At 52.3% G+C, this 19,870-nt stretch overlaps 1 protein-coding gene across 1 annotated transcript in view; it reads left to right on the top strand.

Annotated features, from left to right (window-relative positions):
- VWF (von Willebrand factor) overlaps positions 1-19,870 on the top strand; it is a 133,454-nt gene that overhangs the window by 22,495 nt on the left and 91,089 nt on the right. The window contains exons 6-9 of the mRNA XM_060111711.1: positions 12,304-12,520; positions 13,857-13,979; positions 14,865-14,976; positions 15,821-15,867. Coding sequence (XP_059967694.1) covers positions 12,304-12,520; positions 13,857-13,979; positions 14,865-14,976; positions 15,821-15,867 — 499 coding nt within the window. The remainder of the gene's footprint in view (positions 1-12,303; positions 12,521-13,856; positions 13,980-14,864; positions 14,977-15,820; positions 15,868-19,870) is intronic.

Genomic DNA, 19,870 nt, shown 5'->3' with positions numbered 1-19,870 from the left:
CCCTTTGGCTGGGAAGCACAAAGACATCTCCTGGGAGGTGATTGATGCGGTCTCTGGAACTGTCCACAGCCTGCTTAGTCCCGCTGGGTCCGTGGGTTCAGAAGTCGGGGCTGGTAAATGGGCATCATTTACAAGGGATTGCCACTGTGGCTCCAAGAGCCGTATTCAGTGGCAAAGTGTTCCGTAGGGGAGACGGCACTGGCTGGAAAGCTTTCCTTGAGCTGCCAGAATCTATTCGCCCACTTCTCTGGAACTTTCTGTCTTTCTAGGGTGGCAGCAAGGAGTCAGCTCATTCTGAGAGCCAGGTCATATTACTTATACCCCGGGGGATGAATGTTTCCTTGTTATGCCAACAAAACCCGGAGCCTCTCTGCTGGGACGGATAATGGCTTGTTTGATGGCACACGGATTTGCGGTTTTTTTTTTTTTTTTTTTTTCTAGCTTTTCAGAGGGCAGGACTGCTGGAGTCTGGGGCTCAGGGTGCAGACCTAGTAACAAAAAGCGCCCAGCTATAGGTGCTCAAATAATCGGCGTTAATTTTCAGGTAACTCTACTACACAATGAATGTTTGAGAGAGATCCTTAGGTCACTTTCAAAAAACAAATTTAATTCTGTCAGTCTGGGGAATGTCAGCAAGGGCTGAACCTTACACAGGGATCTTGTTTGTGTCCTGTAGCCCTGTCTGCACCGTGAAGCCCACGGCTCCAGGAGGCTGGATGTAGGCTGCAGCTGGCCCATGCAATGCTCTTTCTAATTAGAAAAAAGGCACCCCTTTCTCAAGACACTTTACCATCACCTGCTGGGAAATTGCCATAGTAAACATTATAAATATACCTAGAACATAGTACACATGTATGCTGTCTGTCACGGGAACGGTAGCCTTGGGTGTGTTGCCACTGCACTGTGACTTGCAGAGCTATACTTGATGGCCATGAACTTGGCCTCGCTTCCACTGGGAGGTGTCATCGCTGCAACCCTGCTCCTCCTTAGGATAAACTCCTCCCTAGTGGAGGGCCATCTCCTGCTTCTGCTGCTCACATCTGAACATGAGGCCACTTCTGTTACCGAACTCAGGTCTGGCTGCTGGCTGCTGGCTGCTTGAAAGTCAATACTCAGGAGGCAAGTGCTGGTAGAAACAGAAATTTTGGTCTAATCCAAAAGCCGGCAGTCTGCGGAGAAGGCGGACTCGTGTCCCAGAATCAACACCAAAGGTTTTGCTTGGCCATGAAAGCTTTTAAAGGGAAAAAGGGGAAGTCATTTCAGTGAATCATCGAGATAGAGGGTCAGATTCATCGCCATCCACTGCGTGCAGGATGGTCGACTCTTTGTGACCTTTCTTTGAGATGTTATGTTCTTCACACAGTTTGTGAGATTACTGAAGGGGAAGCTGGGGAAAAGAGCTGGTCCCCTGTTAATCACTTATTCTCCATGTCTATTTCTTTGATCTAAGGAAAGAACAAACAGATTAAGCAAAGAACTGTGTGATCAGAAGATCTGAAAGGTGTGCTTGGGTTGGAGGTTAGTTAAAATATAGCTTTGCTAATGTGACAGTGCAAAAGGGGCCTCCTGCAGAGACCCCCTCCTGCAAAAAGCTGCTTATACATCCCTGCCCCTGGCCCGCTGAGTCCTCTCCATATCCCTCCTCAGAATTGGTTCTCAAGACGACTAGTCTTTCTTTTCATCAATGTTAGGAATCTCAGGCTCATAATAACTCAGAGTGAGATGAGATTCCAGAAGCTCTCTAGTCAGTCCCCTGCCCATGTATGTTCAGATAGGCAGGTGGTACTGTGACCTGGACTTTAAGACTCAAGTCTCTGAGACATCCTTGCTGGGCTCTTCCCAGCTGTTGTGCAGAGCTCAACCCTATGCAGCCCTTCTTGACTCCCTGAGGAGGAGTCACCCCTTTCTTTTACCCCCAGTTGAAGATGAAGACCTCCCTCGGTGCCCTTGACTACTGGAGAAGCCAGATGCTTGCAGTCTGGTTTTTCTAGGTCCTATTCAGGACTTCGTGTCCAGTGGTACTCCCATCCGTCACCTAACAGTCCCAGGTTGGCTGTTTTCCACTGGCTCTGAATTTGACGTTTATTTGGGGGAACACAAGCCTTATTCCTTTTGTTCTGCTGCTGTTCATGTCTGCACATTTTCTCCCCCTCTCCTCCTCTTCTGAAAGCCTGCTATTCACCTGTAATTCCTCTTCCCCCCAGGAAGGCACCTGTCCCCGCTGGAGCTAACATTTGTAAATACTCAAGTTTACTTTGAATGACAGTAACATGTGCCCTCCACGGCACAGAGAGGCACACGAAATACCCATTCTGTTGGGGACAACGCAATTCACTCTTCACATCCTCGTGAAATATCACCCACACCTTTTATTTGCAAAATTCGTACCCAGCTCTTTCTCCTGTTTCTGCCCACAGTCGCCTTGGAAGGAGGCTCACAGGCCTGGAGGGAGGTGATTTGGTGGGAGAGGGGCTAAGTGCCCTGGCAGAGCTGGGGGCTTACTGACCACATCCACTCCTGGCATTCCTGCTTCCTCTCCTGGCCTCCTGCTTTCACTTAATTGGCCTGGAATAGACTTTTCTTGGAGACTGGGAAGAATTTTGTTACGTTCGTTTGCTTGGTAGAATAGTTGTGATTCATAGAGAGACCAATTGTGTGAGAGTCTGGTCCAGGGAAGGTCAGTAAATCTCAAGAAGAGATCCTTGTAACCCAGGACCCCCAGAGGAGTTAGTTGTCGGGTAACCTGAGCTGGTTCTGCTCCGCTGCTCAGGTGGTGCCTACCCACTGTGTCCTAGTGATGCTTACATCCGAGTTGGGGTTTGAACACAAGTACACACACACACGTACACATACACCCATACACATATACACATACACATACACAGGCATACACATACACATATACACACGCGCACACACACACACACATACACACATACACATATACACACCTACACACATACACATAGGCACACACATAGGCACACACACACATGCACACACACACACATATTCCCCTTTTTTCAGAGTGAGAACTGCCCTCTCAAGTCATCCGTAGGCTAAAGAATGAGGATTTATTTTGGGTACTTTGCCGAAATCTGAGAGTCCAGGGCGCGGGCCCTGGTTTGGCTTGCTTTGCTGTGTCCTCACGTAGCTGCGTCCCTGCTCTGCAGCTCAGTGTCCCCTCTGAAAACAAGTAGAGCTCTGCCCAACCCTGATGGAATAAGCACCCTTTTCCTTTCCAGTAAATTCCTTCACCCACCTGAGTGCAGGGGGCAGTGAGCCCCTGGGCTTTTGGTGGGACAGTGACCTTGGCCACTCTGCCTTTGGGGGTCTGGCCTCATGGCAGAGATCAGGGGCTGCCACAGGGTTTCAGCACTTCCCTCAGATTAAGCAGATGCAAATGCATCCCTAACCCAGCAGCCTCAAAACCCTTCCATGAAACATTTCCTAAGTGGCTTTCTTTCCCTTCTCCTCCTCCCCGGTGAGGCCAGGAATCTGAAGGTGCCCATCAGCACATATTTATTGAGGTGTTTTGTATCTTAACTCTGTGCAAGTCCGATTTGCAATCTCACTCAGGGACAAGACACATAGGAGATATTGACACAAACAACACATGACAGAGAACAACACAAATGCCATTTTGGGTTAGTAAAGGGTGAAGTGGTGCAGCAGCTCTTATCACACAGCTGGTTATCCTTCCTGACCGGGAGCAGGATGGGTGGAGCTGTTCCAGCCCCAGAGCTTGGACGAACCCCACAGTGGGAACCGGGGGCGGGACCTCGGCCCTTGTCCTCCCAGCCAGCTGGTCCTGCCCGGATCCCTGCTCAGATGCTGCCCAAGAGCACAGCGGGAAGGGGGAGAAGGGTCCTTTGGAGGACTCTGTGGCCATCTCCCTTGGCACTGGGGACTTCAGTGACATATCCAGTTACCCTACTTCTCAAGAGGGCTGAACACCAAGTATCTCAGAGAGAGGAATGTTCAGCTCCACAAAACCCTAGAGTTAGTGGAAATCATGGTGTCTTTTCGAGCCAGATCTTGGAATGTGGGTGGGAATCCCAGGCCAGGCAGAAGTTATAATTAGAATCAGCAACCCTCCCCCATCCATCCTTACAGGCTGACCAATGAGAAACTGTGCCCTGCCACAGGGGTGAATTCCTGAACCCACTGCTTTGGACCAGTTCAGGCCCAGGCGCCTCTGGACCTCCTCCAGGGACAGCCGTGGGACACCCACCCCAGGGCCTGGCTGAACAGTCTTGCACTTTATATATTAGCCTCCCCTTTCTTTGTTCACTTTAGACCTAGGAATGCCCCCCTCCCTTCTCCTTCGTCAGCTGTTTGGGAACTAACACAATAGCTAAGCTCCAGATCTCTTGCTGCTGTTTCCTCTCCTCAAGCCCCCATTCCCCTCCCATCTGCCCTTGGGTAGATGTGCTTCTTTTCTCTCTCTCTCCCTCGAATCGGCTTGGCATCTCCAGGGAGGAGGCCTGGTCTTCTCTAATGAACTGAAAATGTGATTAAGTTGGGCTCCAATTGGGTCTGCACAGCCCCCCAGGCAGGGTGAGGTCATGGCTTGATGGAGCTGGGCTGGTGCTCTCTTGCCAGCCCCTGGCACCCCAGACGAGAGGTGCAGGAAGAGAGAAGTAGCTGATGCTGGGCATCAGAGCCAGGGAGATGCTGGAAGTGAATTAGCTGATGCTCTTTGTTCTCCCTGCCAGAATGGTTTTCCAGGGGGCTGAGGAGAAGCCATTTTCGAGCTGTTCAGCTAGTGTTGACAATAGGCCAATGATAATAGTCACAGGCACTCGACTGCCCTCCCTCTGTAATGTCATTTAGTTTTATTTTGCAGCAAAGTCTAAGGCAGGAATTGCTATCTGTGTTAGTTAGGACTAGATTCTCCTGTGCCAGGACACCTAAAGTAGAAACAGCTTACGCAGTATACAAGTGTATTTCTCCCTCATTGTGAAGGAGTTCAGGGTGGGATGTCCAGTACGGATGCCATGGGGTTGGGATGAAGGGTCCTTCTGTCTTATTTCTCTGTTGTCCTCAGCCTCATGGCCCAAAATGGCAGCTTATGTGTCAGGCATCATGACGACATTCCAGTGTAGGAAGAGAAGCATTGAAAGAAGCACACCCTCCTTTGGAGGCTGCTTCCAGGGAGTTGCACATGACACTCCTGCTTATGTCCCAGGAGTGGGGGCAAAGCTTAGTCTTATGGCCACTCCCAGATGCAAGGGAGGCTGAGAAATGGGATCTTTATTCCCAGGGGCTATGTGCCCAGGGGAAGATTGACACCCGAGGGTTTTCTGACTAAGAGAGAAAGGAGGAATAGATCCTGGGCAACTTTCAATCTCTTCTGTAATCTCACTCTTTTAAGAGTGAGGAAATAAAGGTGCAGAGAGGGGAGATAATTTTCCTGAAGTCACACATTTTGTAAGTGATGGGGTTGGTGCTTCTAAAACCTGCACTCTATCCACTGTACTACACTGTCTTCTAATCTGATTGATAGGAAACAAGGTGGGGAGCGTTGGGGCATCGGGAACATGGAAAACCAGGTAAATTGTGGTTGGGTGGCAGTGATCTCAGGTGGCCTTGGCCTGCAGTGGCTTGAAGCAGGGTTTCAGTTCCCGGCCTGAGACTGAAGTCAGGCCGTGGCAGTGAGAGCGCCGAAACCTAGACCCTAGACCACCAGGGACCAGTGGCCAGTGACAAGGCCCTGGCCTGTCAGCTGTGTAGAAATGAACTTCCACATAGAGATGGAAAGTAGTGAAACAAGTGAAGTGTTTATTAGGAGGAAAAAGGGTATGTGTGGATAGACACATGGGCGGGCTCAGAGGGAGAATCTTGCCTTTGTGGCAGTTTGAATCACTATTTTTTTTTTTAAATTTATTTATTTATTTATTTATTTATGGCTGCATTGCGTCTTCGTTGCTGCTTGCAGTCTTTCTCTAGTTGCAGAGGGCGGGGGCTACTCTTCGTTGTGGTGCGCGGGCTTCTCATTGCGGTGGCTTCTCTTGTTGCGGAGCATGGGCTTTAGGTGTGTGGGCTCTAGTAGTTGTGGCCCACGGGCTTAGTTGCTCCGCGGCATGTGGGATCTTCCCAAACCAGGGATCAAACCTGTGTCCCCTGCATTGGCAGGTGAATTCTTAACCACTGCGCCACCAGGGGAGCCCTGAACCACTTTTATGGGACATTTCTTCAGGGTTTCCTTTGGCCAATCATCTTGCTTTGCCTGGTTTTCTGAGTACGTATTTGGTTTATTTTAGGGTCCTCCCCTGTGTGCGCACGCATCTCTTAGCCAGGATGGATTCTAGCGAAGAGGCTTATGGGTAGGTTGACATCACTTACTACAGGGTGGCACCTCCTCCCTTTTGGACCCCCGAGGAGCCTTTATGCACATGCGTAGTCTGGAAGGTCTCCTTGACCTCGAGAATGAGAAATATGTGGTCTCTTACCTGCGCAGGGCTTAGCTTCTCCTCCCTCCTGCTATCTTGGAGATCTGCCCACAGGGTACAAACTCCAGAGGCTCAGCCTGGGGCCCATCTATCTCCTGCAGGAGCCTGACCTGGATGGAATCAGGGTTTGAGTCCGCTCGGTGACTCTTTCACCAGTACAGCCATTGGCAAACTAAATCGGCTGAGAGCCCTTTACACTCTTAAAGATGATTGAGGACCTCAAAGAGTCTGTTTATCTGGCTTTTATCTGTTGATATTTGCCATATTAGATATTAAAATGGAAAAATTTAAACATATTAATTCATTAAAAAATAAGAAACATTATATTTAACATGAATACCATCATTTGAATAAAGATAGCTATAAATTCCAAACCAAAAAAAAAGTTTGGGGAGAAGAATGGCATTGTTTCACAGTTTTGCAAATCTCATTACTGTCTGGCTTGAGAGAAATCAGCTGGATTCTCTCATCCGTGTCTGCAGTCAGCCTGTTGTGATACCACACATCATGTAGCCTCTGGAAAATTCCACTGTGCATTTGAGAAAGAATGAGAGCATAAAGGTCAGATAACATCTTAGTGTTATTATGAAAATAGTTTTGACCTTGTGGATCTCTGAAAGAATCTTGGGAGTCTGTAGGGGGGTCCCTGGGCCACACTTAGAGAACTGAGGACCTACTGAATTCTTCACTCTTTCCTTGCTTCAGTTTCCAAACCTGGAAGGCTGTATGCAGCCTTTCTCTGAGGCTTGTGTTCTCTGAAGGGGTCTTCAGGCCTCGGAAGGGCCCGTGAGTGGGAGTGGATGACGTGGTGGTCTCTGAAACAGTTTTATTTCTTGGGTTATGGAGAGTGCAGACCACCATGGAGGCGAGGAGGGGTTTGGTCTGCCTGACCTTAAAGCCGGGAGATGGGTGGAAACTCTGTGGAGGACCGTCCGGCAGGGGGGTTCTATAGGTCAGTGGCCCTGGGTGGGTGGCGAGAAGCGAGAGGAAGCCGCCCAGCTACCCAGCAGGCTGTGTCCCTCTGGCCTACCCAACACTGCCGTGCATGACTGTGCCCTACTCCCACAGACGACGGGGCGCAGGAGACAAGCCTACATCATGGATGGCTTGGGATCCAGGCATGGGAACCCAGGCCCGCTCACCAAACCCTGCAGTGGATGGAGTGGCCTGGGATGAATCAGAGAAAGGCACCTACGAGTGCTTTACTCGGGGCATAACAAACAGAGGGTCTGGAGGCACGAGCTTAGGAGAAAATAGAAACTGATTCAAGGAGAGTCCGTAAGGTTGGGGATATGACAGGGGCCAGAACTAGCTGCTAAGAGAAGCTGAGGCCACTGACCTATTAGAACAGTGTCCCAGGGGCAGCCGTGCCTTTCCCAGGGGGTCTGTTGGCAACACCGGCTTTGGCTCAACCGTAATTACTCTGTTTCTCCTCCTGCCTGAGCCTGGCTAACAGCCTTGCCTGGTGTGGCCTCCCTTCTGCCCTGAAACCAAATCCCGTGTCGCGTCCAGAGCCTGGTTCAGACTGTGCATCCTTCCCTGGTACCCCGGCTGCAGGTTCCTTCCTGCTGCGATTGGCCGCGCTACTGGGAAGACAGCCTTAAATTGAGACCACGTCTTCTGGCTGTTATGTAAACCTTCCCTATGGAAACACCTGATGCAGGTAGCGCCAAAGCTCCCTGAGAACAGGAGGGTATGACTTTCTCATTGTTGCGTTCATGACTGTTGATCCAGCACTTTCTTATTGCCTGGTCTGTGCGTCTTGGGGATACAGCTCCTGTCTTTGAAAAGCCTGCAGGGAAACGGGTAAGACGGCCCCAGAAGTCAGGCAGGAGTAGATGCACACAGAGGCCTGTGGGAGCCTCTGACTCCGGGACCAAGTCTGCTTGCTTTCTATTGTGGGTCTTGCCTGGCACAATGCCTGGACATTGTAGGTGTGCAAGAAATTGAATGAGACGTTGGGGTGCGTTCAGGAAACCATCAGTAATGTGGGACATGGGGAGGGGGAGGGCTGAGCCAGGGCGGGAGGCTGGGCTCAGACCATGGAAGGCCAGGCCTCCCTGCCTCCCTCACATGCTGGAACTTTGCCCTCCAAGATGGGGTGGGACTTAGTCAGACTTACCTTTTCTATTGACCACACGGCCTGTGCTTGCTGAGCAGAGGTTTGTTCACCTCCTACTGGTCCGTGTCTCTTCACTGGCTCTGAAAGGACATCATAGCTCCATCTTGGACTTGGGTCCACGGAGGTGTCCTGTCTTGGGACCTGGCCTGGCAGGGCTGCCTGTGGTGGATCAGGGAAGAGATGTCTGGGAGGCAGAGATGGCAGGCTACGTGTGTCACCCTCTGCCACTGCAGGGTGCGGCCGGGTGGGCTGCAGGGGCTGGTAGATGGCTGGAAGTCCTCCCTGACCTTCACACTGTGGTCACCCTAGTGACCAAGCTCAGGCCGGGGCTGCCAGAGGAAGGATGGAAAGACAGACTTTTCCTAGAAAACAGCCTTCTTGCTAAGGCTTTCTGTAAACCATTTAATACCTCCAGGGACCTCCCGGGAAATGTGCTGGAGTACTGTTCCCACTTTTCCTTTGAGCAGGGAAAAGACAAAGGTGGGCCAGCTGGAGACGGGCCATGCTGGACTCTGCACCTCCCTGCTCTCAAAGGGAGAGGGGGTGCCTGGACTCCTGGTCCTGTGTCCACCGAGGTGCCTGGTGCCTGTGCCTGCGAGAGCTGGTTCTGTGGTGCAGGGATGGCTCTAAGCCACTGTCCTACAGCCCAGGCGGTGGCAGCAATCACTAGAAAAACCCCATGGTGTTGCCTTTGGGAGCTCTTTTTCTGGTTCCAAATTGTATGGGGGGCAAGAGGTGGGCAAGAGCCAAGGCCCTGGCCCTCCTGGGGGCGCCCTCCACTGCCCTGTAAGAGTCTAGGGACCTCTCTTTCTGAGTGGCATTTCTGATGGGCCAGGCAGTGTGACAGAACGGAAGGAACCAGACACAGGCCTCAGCCTCCTTCCCTGAGTCTCACTTGCCAGTGAGGATGGAGATTCTTAGACCTGCCGATTAGAAAGAAGAGTGGGTTCCTCCATCAGCCCCCGCTTCGTTCTGGAGGAGTGTGACCCTCCCAGGTAAAAGATCCACAAGAGCCGCCCTCTGTTCACCAGGGAGCCCCCAGATACTAGTGAATTGATAGTGTTGCCGTGGCAACCATTCATCCCCGGACAACCCAGGCAGATGGAGATGGGGAAAGGGACAAAGATGTCCTTCTGTCCTGCTGGTGACCTGCTCACCATTCTGAAGCTAAACCTAATGGCAGGAAGGACAGTGGAAGGCCTCTCTTTGGTGGCCGGGATGTCGATGACGATGACGATGATGATACGGGGTCGCCATGTCTTAGGCTAACCTTTTCCATGCGTTATTCCATTCGGTCTTCATTTCAGTCTTTTCAGATAGGCGCTGTTATCATTGTCCCATCCACAGAGGAGGCGGGGTTGAGTAAACAGCCAGGCTCACACAGCCAGCACGTGGAGGTGGAGGCTGGGCCTGGGGCTGTGAAGTCCCAACAGGTCTAGGGCAGGACCCTGCCTGGCATTGTATTCAGAAACCTCAGTTTCCCCCGTGTGAAGTGCTCAGGTGGCAAATGGAAGGATGCTTGTCATCACCCGAGGCCTCTGTGACATGGGACCCACGGCAGCCATCTTTGGTCATGGGCTGCTTGCTTGGCTCCAGGCTCCATGTGTCCACCTGTGAGACAGTGTCTGTAGCTGGTATTCCCGTCTTACTCCAGGACGCCTGTCCGTCTCCAATGAGGGACGAGGCTTGCCTCCATCCCCGCCGCTAGGCAGTGGCAGAGCTGGGCTTTAGCCTCTGGTTTTTCTCGGCCACGCAGGGAGGTAGCTCAGAAGGGTGGGGTCGTGGAGGGAGGGAGAGCTGCGCTCAGCCAGGCTCCCAACATGCAGAGCTGCTAACTGTCCTGCCCACAGTCCTGCCTGCTGCAGCAGCTTTGCAATTCAGCAGTCCACGCGGCTGCTGCTTTTCTGAGGTGCATAGGGAAACAACTATGCCCAACTGCTTGGGCCAACTGGCCCTGGAGCTCCCCGGGTCCACCCCAGGGCCTTCAGCGATCAGGGGCCTGGTTCTGATGGCAGACTGTGTAGGCTGGGCAGGGATAAGACACAGGTTTCCCTAGGACCGCAGCATGGCCCTGGTGCTTCCCCAGGTGGGTCTTCTGGGTGTTGAGTAGCACTGGGTCAGATTTCTATTCCTCCAGAGGCCATGGGCCTGGCTCCCGGCTCTTGATTTACACAGCTTCGCTCTGACCACCCCTTGTACAGTTTGAGCAGATTGGATTTCCCTCTTCTCAAAACTGGTCACTTCTTTCCTTTTTTTACTGTCCCCTTTACGAACGCCGATTTGCTCGGATTTACCTGCCAGGGCTCAGCCCTTCCTTCAGATGCTCTCATACTCCTTTCATTTTAGCTGAAGTCCTTTCACAAACAACTGGCTTCCATTCATTTGCAGAGCATGTCTATGCATGAAAGGAATTATGCACCCAGTGGGGATCACTAACAGCGACAATACTGTGTTGTGTTAAATCTACAACAAAGTGTGATATCGACTGTAAGATGCACCCAATTTCAGAGATATTACGTCATGAAAAAGATATGCATTTAAATTACTAAAAGCACAGGGCTTCCCTGGTGGTGCAGTGGTTGAGAATTCGCCTGCCAATGCAGGGGACACGGGTTTGAGTCCTGGCCCGGGAAGATCCCACATGCTGTGGAGGAACAACTAAGCCTGTGTGCCACAACTACTGAGCCTGTGCTCTAGAGCCCTCAAGCCACAACTACTGAGCCCACGTGCCACAACTACTGAAGCCCACGTGCCACAACTACTGAGCCCGCGTGCCATAACTACTGAAGCCCACGCGCCTAGAGCCCGTGCTCCACAACAAGAGAAGCCACCGCAATGAGAAACCCACGCACCACAACGAAGAGTAGCCCCCGCTCGCCACAACTAGCAAAAGCCTGTGCACAGTTACGAAGACCCAACGCAGCCAAAACTAACTAACTAACTAAATAAATGACCAAAACACAGAATGCAGAGACGCTCACAAATACAGTGTATAGGGAGGGGTTTGTGCTAACGTGTCCAGGAGTCGTCAGTGAGAACCACTCCAAACCTGCCTGTGTAATGGGGTTGAGGTTGGCAAAAAAGTGATGAAACCCAGGAAGAGTCCTTGCCTGGTAGCTCCCTGGCACACATCATAGAGTCCTGGCATGTTTTTGCTGATGGGAACTGGTCCAGTCTTGTCCCAGGAATCCTCTCGGGAAGGTTTGCTCAACTGCATCCCTGACACACTGAGTTTACATCTCTGTGGATGAGGCCCGGGAAGCTCTACTTTATAAAACTCCTTGTGGCACCTCCTCATCTCTGGTGGAGGAACCAAGGTCAGGGAGGGGAGGTGACCGGGGCGTGCAGAGCAGATGCTGACTGGCCTTCCTGGACTCTGAGCCACGTGGCCTCCATGAGAACTTCAAGTTCAGCTCCTTTCATGAGTGTCCCTCTGCTCTTTCCCTGCAGAGGACACTGCCTTCCAGTGGAGGTCAGGGCCCTGGCCTCTGCATTTCCAGGGTTCAGTCTAGGAGGTCGCCCTGGTCTCGGGCTGCCCCACCAAGCAGGGGTCCGACAGTGTTCCACTGACTGGACTGTTTCGTTTGACAGATGTTGACAAGCACCTACTAGGTGTGAGCGAGCATGCTTGGGTTTCCGGGCAGGGTGGGTCTCCAAGCGCCAAGGTCAGAGGATGCCAGGCTGCGCGGGTGGCGCCCTCGCTGAGGTGGCCTCTCCCTCCTGCAGGGCCTGTGGGAGCAGTGCCAGCTTCTGAAGAGTGCCTCGGTGTTTGCCCGCTGCCACCCCCTGGTGGACCCCGAGCCTTTCGTGGCCCTGTGTGAGAGGATGCTGTGCACGTGTGCCCAGGGGCTGCTGTGCCCCTGCCCTGTGCTCCTGGAGTACGCCCGGGCCTGCGCCCAGCAGGGGATGCTGCTGTATGGCTGGATGGACCACAGCTCCTGCCGTGAGTCAGCATGGGGCCCCCACCGGCGGGAGTGAGCGGTGTCCGTCTGGGTGTCACTCCATAAGCTCTCCGGCTGTCACACTCCAACCAGCCAGTGCCTGCCAAGACCCACATCCCGGGGACCAGTTCCTGCCTGGCTCCTGCTCTGTCCCCTGGTCACAGAGCAAGTCCCCTCCCTAACGGCTTCGAGGAGGCTTGAAAGGCCCCCCTTAAACCCCCCACGTCACTTCTCCTGCCTCTGTTCTCATGCCCCATCTTCCTGGCTTACCTGTGAGCAAATCCATCCCCTGGACTCAAAACCCGTCCCTGACTCCGAGGGGAATCGCAGCAGTTAAAGTCTGAACTGACCGGGAGCAGGGCGGTGGCCAAAGTGTCCCCGGGTGATCTTGGGATCCTGGCAGGCTTTTATCAAGTTCCTCCCTTTCATTTAATCCCCTCTCTCTTCCGGCGGGTGCTCACCATCCCTCCCCCTCTCCCTCTAATCTCATGGGTCCCTAGTCATTGTCATTGTCACCATCCCCAAATTATCCTGATTAAGTACGAGCTTCTCCAGTCACCTTGCAGGCAGCCTCCTGTCCCCGCCGAGACTTCCCACAGATCACAGGGGGCACAAACTGTGGAGCAGCCCAAATACTTACACTGCACACATGCCTTTCAGTTTGTGTTTTTCAGCTTATAAATTAGAGCTCTTCATCTTTGCTGTGGGGTGCGAGAAGGGTGGTTATTAGCAGCAGCGATCTCCTCTGGAAGGGGGGGTGGCTGTTTTTTTTTGGGTCTTTGAAGGAACGGTGGGGAGACGCCTGAGGTATCTCGGAGGAGAAGTGGTTTGGGATGCTGGGAAGGCCCTTCTGGTCCTGCAGCCTGAGCGTCAGGCAGCAGCAGGTGAAGAGAAGGGAGAAAGGAGAGCTGTCCTTGTCCATGAGGGGCTGGGTCCAGCGGGAGGACGGAGGCTTAGGTGATGCGGCCGCCAGGGCTGTCCTGCCTCAGTGGACATAGATGGAAATGAACATCCCTTGTGTGGGGCGTGGCCGTGAGGCTGAGTGCCCAGTGCTGGGTGGGGCATCTGATTGAGCCCTATTTCTTGAGGAAGAGGAGCCCTCAGAGGAGGGATGGGATGGAGGACACCATTTACCCCTTGCTTGGCCTTGGGGGCCTTGCATTTTGAGCCGGGGACGTTGGCCCCTGGGGTGCCACTGAGGTGGAGATGGCCCCTGGGTCCCTGAAGACAGAGGGGGGCAGACAAAGGGGGCACAGGGGCTCTGAGCACCACGTGGCTTGTGAGATGCTGCCCTGGAAGGGAACAGCTCCGGGCAGACTCCTGAGTTTTCCATTTCAGGACCGGACTGCCCCACGGGCATGGAGTACAAGGCATGCGTGTCCCCCTGCCCCAGAAACTGCCAGAGCCTGCACATCAACGAAGTGTGTCAGCAGCAGTGCGTGGATGGCTGCAGCTGCCCAGGTAATGACTTCCCACTTTATTTACAAACCTGAGACCTCGCCAGTGCCCTTGGCTTGGGGAAGCCAGATGAAGGCCACTTGTGCTTGTTCCCCATTGCCGACATCAGAGGCCTTTGATTTATTTTTTTAAAGTCTTTGTATGGAGTGATGAGGTTCGAGCTGATATTTATTTCTAATGTATGTTTTCCTGTTGTACTGTGTCCATGAAAGCACGTGTGTCTGGGGAATAGAAGGATGGTCTGGGCTCCAAGAGTGACTTTGTCTGGGGAGCACATGGCCCTATCTGAGCTGCAGTGTTTTCTCAGTCAAGGAATTGTCTGGGAGAAAGATAGTCTCAACTGTTTCCTAGGTTTGTCATGTGAGCTCAGCTGAAAAAGAACTTTGCATCAGGAAGTCTTTCTCAGGAGAGACCTTGTGAGCGTTGGTGAAAAGGTCTGGTTAAGTGCTGAGAGTGAGTCTTGTGTGTTTTGACTCATGACTTCTCTACTGGAGGAACTTGAACAAAACCCTTGCCTCCGTTTCTTCATCGGACAGGATGGAGATAAATAATCTTCCCCCTCTCTCCCACTGCATTGCTGTGAAAGATAAACATAGCACAGGTTCTTTGAGCTTCCTGGAAGAAGCCTTCAGACTAGACTCACGGCTTCCCTACTGGAAGGCCTTTGAACAAACCTGTTTCCCCCATTTCTTCGTCACTGGAGTGGAGATAAATAGCCCTCCTCCCTCTCTCATTGCAAACCATGAAAGATCAGCATCGCAGAACGAGTCCTTTGAGCTTCCTGCGAGAAGCCCTGAGCTGATGGTCACGCCCGGGGCTTCTGTGGTTGTGAGATGAGTGATGATGATGCCGAGGCTGAGTCTTTTTGCCTTGTTCCCCTTGACCCAGAGGGACAGCTCCTTGATGAAGGCCGCTGTGTGGAAAGTGCCGAGTGTTCCTGCGTACATGCTGGGAAGCGGTACCCTCCGGGCGCCTCTCTCAAGAGAGACTGCAACACCTGGTAATTGGGGCCCAGCAGTGCGGTCTGTGAGAGCTGCCCGGGTCTGTGGGAGGGGCAGCTGGGCCAGCAGGGGCAGTAAGGGCACCGGGGCAGGTAGAACAGGACCTGGCCTGGGCTGGGGGTGGTTTGGGGAAGGGTGTGGAGGCTGATGATGGGGAGCAAGGATTACATACAGAGCGGCCTGGAGTTGGGGGGCTGGGGGGGTGAAGGCCCCTTCGCATGCAGACAACTTCTCTAGCTTTCCCCCCAGCCATGCTTTAATAAGTGACTCTCTCTCCCTGTTGCCCCTGCTTTGCTTGAGCCGTTTCCTCCAGAAGCCCCTCTGGTGTTCCCTGGGCTGGGTCTGTCTGTCCCCTGCAAACGGGGAGAGGAGAACGCCTCCAGACCTCCTCGCTGGCTACCTTTCCCTACTGGGCAGTCTTCCAGGAGTCTCAAGGGCTGCCCAGCATGGGCCAGGGTGTTACCCCTGTCAGCAGCCCGCCCTTCCTCCAGTCTTCTACCAGCTGTGTGTGCGTATGCATGTGTGCGTGTGTGCGCGTGCGCGCGCGCGCGTGTGTGTGTGTGTGTGTGTGTTTGGAATTTGATTGCTTAGTGCCTGGGTAGACCCCCTAGGTTTCCCTCTTCTATCTGTCTGTTGGGGTTTCTTCCCCTTGGCATTGTCTCTATGATTCCTCTGTGGCCAAAGCCCCTTCCTGTATACCTTCAGCCTCACGAAGCCCCCTCAGGCCTGAGCGCCTTTCTTCTCTCAGACCTCTCCCCTGGGGCTGTGGGATGGGCAGTGCACTCTCTAAATCCATTCAGGGATGCCTGACCCACCTGTAACCCGTGCTTCTCTCCCCAACAGCATTTGCCGAAACAGCCAGTGGGTCTGCAGCAACGAGGAGTGTCCAGGTAGGTGAGCTTCCCCTCCCCTCTGCCCTCCTCCCAGTGGAGAGGTACAGCCTCCCTTCCTAGACTGGGAGGACCACCTGACCAGGCAGGGAAAGGTGGTCTCTGCACAGGTTGGATGCAACCCCTGACCACAGCTCCAGTGCAGAACCAGCTGTGCTAACCCTCTCCTCCCAGGCCAGCAGAGGGAGGTCCCCCAGCAACCGAAAGGGGAGACTGCGCCTGGGAACTCTTTCATTGTCCTTTTCCCTTCACCTGTTTGCTCAAAGGATTACGGTTGAATGTGCTGTGAAAACTGCAAGGTCACAGGTGACTAAACAAAGATGAAGCAAATTCCTTGGAAAATTAAGAGTAAGAAGGGCCTGGTAATGCTTTAAGCTAGAAGTGAGAAATTTCTGGAATTTTCTGGAATGCCTTATCCAAAGATCTTGGCGGCATCCAAGAGCTAGGAGAACCAGGTCACTCAGTGATCCCTCCTACCCTGTCCCTGCCCTGGAAAATCTATTTAGGAAAAGTTTCCTTATAATTTCTGCCCTTTACTTTCTCCTCTGTTTAGCCCCAACTCTATTCTATCTACTGCAAATTTTGCCCACTCAAAGCTCCCTTTGCCTCACCTTCCCGATGACCCTGGCTCTTCTCCTGATGCTTCTCCCCTTTTGGTCAGTCATGTGATGTTTGCTATGTCTTAGGCATGGTGTTCAGTACTTTACATGTATTACATCATCACCACAACCTATGAAGAAGGTGCAATTTATTCTCATTTTACAAAAGAGGAAACAGATCCAGAGAGGTTAAGTAACTCACCCAAAGTCACACAGCTGCTATGAGACAGAGACAAGATTCAAACTCACAACCACCTGACTTCTGTCTTGCCTTTCCCTTTCCTCTCCTTCCTAGTGCTCGATCCATCCCTTTGCAGGAGGGTCTTTGCCCTCGTTCATGTTCATGAACCCTGGAGAGGCCCCACGCTTGGTTAAAGACCATCTCAGCCTCACTCAAATGCTGGATACTACCTTGGGGATCCCCATGTTTGTGGAATGCAATAAAAGACCGCAAGGCAAATAACCAAATGAGAGGCTCCCCTCCTGTTGGCCCCGAGAGACCACATTGGCTTTGGTGGGCTGGCAGGGGGTTGAGCTTACATACCTGGGATCCTATTTGGGGTCGGTGGCTTTAGAGTCACTTAGGACTTATCCAGTGCTCACTATACTGGGAAAATTCTGGAACTAGATGGAAACTAGATGGAAGGTGGGCCCCAGGACTAAGTCAATTAGTCTGGCCCAGGGATGGCCAACCAGCCGTTTATCTTCTGTGCAATGCTTGAAGGAAGCACAAAGCACAAAAGATGCTCTTGCACCTGGTGTCAGTGCTCCAATTTAACATAATCATACCCTGTGAAAGACCTAAAGAGTCATGTGAAAGCCATGAGGTCGATGTAATGGACCTGTGAAAAAACTTTTAATGTCTAAATAATAAGCATTTGTTGTATAAGATATATGAAGTACAGTGGGTGGAATTAGGAATTTAGCTTATTGTGTTCTGTCAGATTGACTACTAGATTAGGAATTCTTAATAACAACTTTCTATAGGGAGGGTCTTCCTTCCATCCATCCATCCAACCATTCATCCATCCATCTATCCAATCACCTGTCCAACCATCTAACCATCCATCCATCCATCCGTCCATCTATGCATCCAACAATTATTTAAAAACCCACTGTGTACCTGATGGAATGCTTAGTCTGGAGTAGACAGTGTAATCCCCTGGTCTTCGATTCAAAATTCGGATGGTAACTTTGCTGAGGATGCAGGAAGTTTTCTTGATGCCTTGATGGGAAGAGAGCTAGTTCCAACTCTCAGGTCTACTGAGTGGTTTGATATTGTGCCAACACAACCAATAAGCTCTTGCTCTGCACGTTCAAAGCCCTGACCCTCTTTTTCTAGATCTGGAGCTTAGTTGGTCCTTGCCTCCCTGTCCATTTCTACCCGTAGCGCACAGCATATTTCTACACCTGCCAAGAGTCAGCTGGCAGGGGTCTGTCTTATCTCCCAGGGTGAAGATTGCTGACAGAGCTTCTGATGGGAAGGTTCTGGAAGGGGATATGTCTGGCTCTGCTAGTAAAACAAAGAGCAGGCTGGGGCTTCTCTGCAGTCCCTGGAGGAGCTGACCTTGTGATTCTTAGAAACAGAGATCTGGGTTTTGATTCCCTGGAGTAAGATGAGAGTGTACTAGTTGTCTATTACTGTATAACAAAGGCCCCCAAACTTAGCAAACAACAAACATTCATTATCTCACAGTTTCTGTACGTCTGGAATCTGCGTGTGGCTTAGCTGGGTACCTCTGGTTCCGGATTTCTCATGAAATTGCAGTCAAGTTGTTGACTGGGGCTGTGGTCTCATCTGAAGGTTCCTCTGTAGTGAAGGGAATCACTCTGAAGCTCACTCATGGGATGGTGGCCAGGCCTCGGTCCCTCACCTTGTGGATCTCCCCTTGGGGCTGCCTCATGGCATGACAGCTGGCTTCCTCTAGGGTGAGTGACCTCCGAGAGGATGAGGCCGAGCAGCCAAGACAGAAGCCACAGTCCTTTAAACACCTGCTCTCCAAGGTGACATCTTTCACTTGTGCTGTATTATATTTGCTAGAAACAAGACCACATGTCCAGCCTGCCTTCAAGGTGAGGGCGTCACACAAGATGTGAATACAGGAGGTGGGGACCATGGAGGGGGGGACCTTAAAGTCTACCTAGCACAGAGAACCTCATGTTTGGGAGTGGGAGGGAGAAAACAATCGCTGAGGAGAGCATCGGTCTGCATGGAGAGGGGCTGGAGCTTCTGTTACATGATCCTTAGGCCTTCACTGCTCCTGGCACACCTCTGTTCTGGTTAGGATTAGGGCAGCCCCAGGTGCCTGGGGCTCTGTTAGTTTAGTTTCCACTGAATCATAAATGTTTGGTTGGGATCAATGAGGAAGGAGCGTGCCTGTTAATAGGGACTGTTCCTCAAACAAATAAAGCTCCGGTGACAGAATTTCAAACTCCTGACGGAAGAGTGTGGAAGATACTCTGCTGGAGCTGGGAAGTTTATTCGTGGCCCAAGTCCTGTGAACGTGGAAAGGTAGCGTGGTCCTGGGGCTGGGAGCGTAATGGGCTGTGGACTCAGCCTGGTAGGAGTTCCAGTTCCACTGCTTACTAACTGGGTGACTTTTGGCAAACTGCTTAACCACTTGCAGCCTCAGTTTCCTCATCTGTCAAATAGGATGATAACAGCAGCTTCATCCCATGAGAGCTGTGGTTACTTGACACACAGCAAGTACTCGGTAAACATTAGGTGTTTTCATCGTCACAGCCACAGCTGTTTCATTAAGCAGGGTCAGAGAAGGATGGAGACACAGAGGAGCCGGGGATGGGGAGGGGTGGTGCAAAGCAGGGTGTGGCCGGGACAGGTGGGGCAGGAGGCAAGACAGAGCCTGAGCCTTCCCTGGGCTTGGTGGCATGGAGGCCCATGCGCCTGCCTGGCCTGGAGCGGGAGGGAGGACCTTGGTGCAAGGCATTGCTCATTTTTTTTTTTTTTCGGTACGCGGGCCTCTCACTGTTGTGGCCCCTCCCGTTGCGGAGCACAGGCTCCGGACGCGCAGGCTCAGCGGCCATGGCTCACGGGCCCAGCCGCTCCGCGGCATGTGGGATCTTCCCGGACCGGGGCACGAACCCGTGTCCCCTGCATCGGCAGGCGGACTCTCAACCACTGCGCCACCAGGGAAGCCCTGTGCCTCAGTTTTCTTTTCTGTAAACTGGGAATAATAATGCCAGCCTCACGAGAGCAGTAAATGAGGTAGTGCCCATAGAGCACTTAGAAATGCGTCTTGCATGTTTGGTTGAAATTATGTTAATGTGATTTAGAGGCAGGCTTTGGTGAACATTTATGCTGGGAGGAAGCCTGAGTTGCTTTGAAGAAGGCCTGTGGGCTGGCCTTTCTATAGCCGCATGGAAAAGTGTAGAAGCCAATGAGC

This window comes from Mesoplodon densirostris, chromosome 11 (genome assembly GCF_025265405.1).
Source record: "Mesoplodon densirostris isolate mMesDen1 chromosome 11, mMesDen1 primary haplotype, whole genome shotgun sequence".
Taxonomy (NCBI): Eukaryota; Metazoa; Chordata; class Mammalia; order Artiodactyla; family Ziphiidae; genus Mesoplodon; species Mesoplodon densirostris.
Note: the sequence above shows the minus strand (reverse complement) of the source record. Positions and strands in the feature narration are given on the sequence as shown.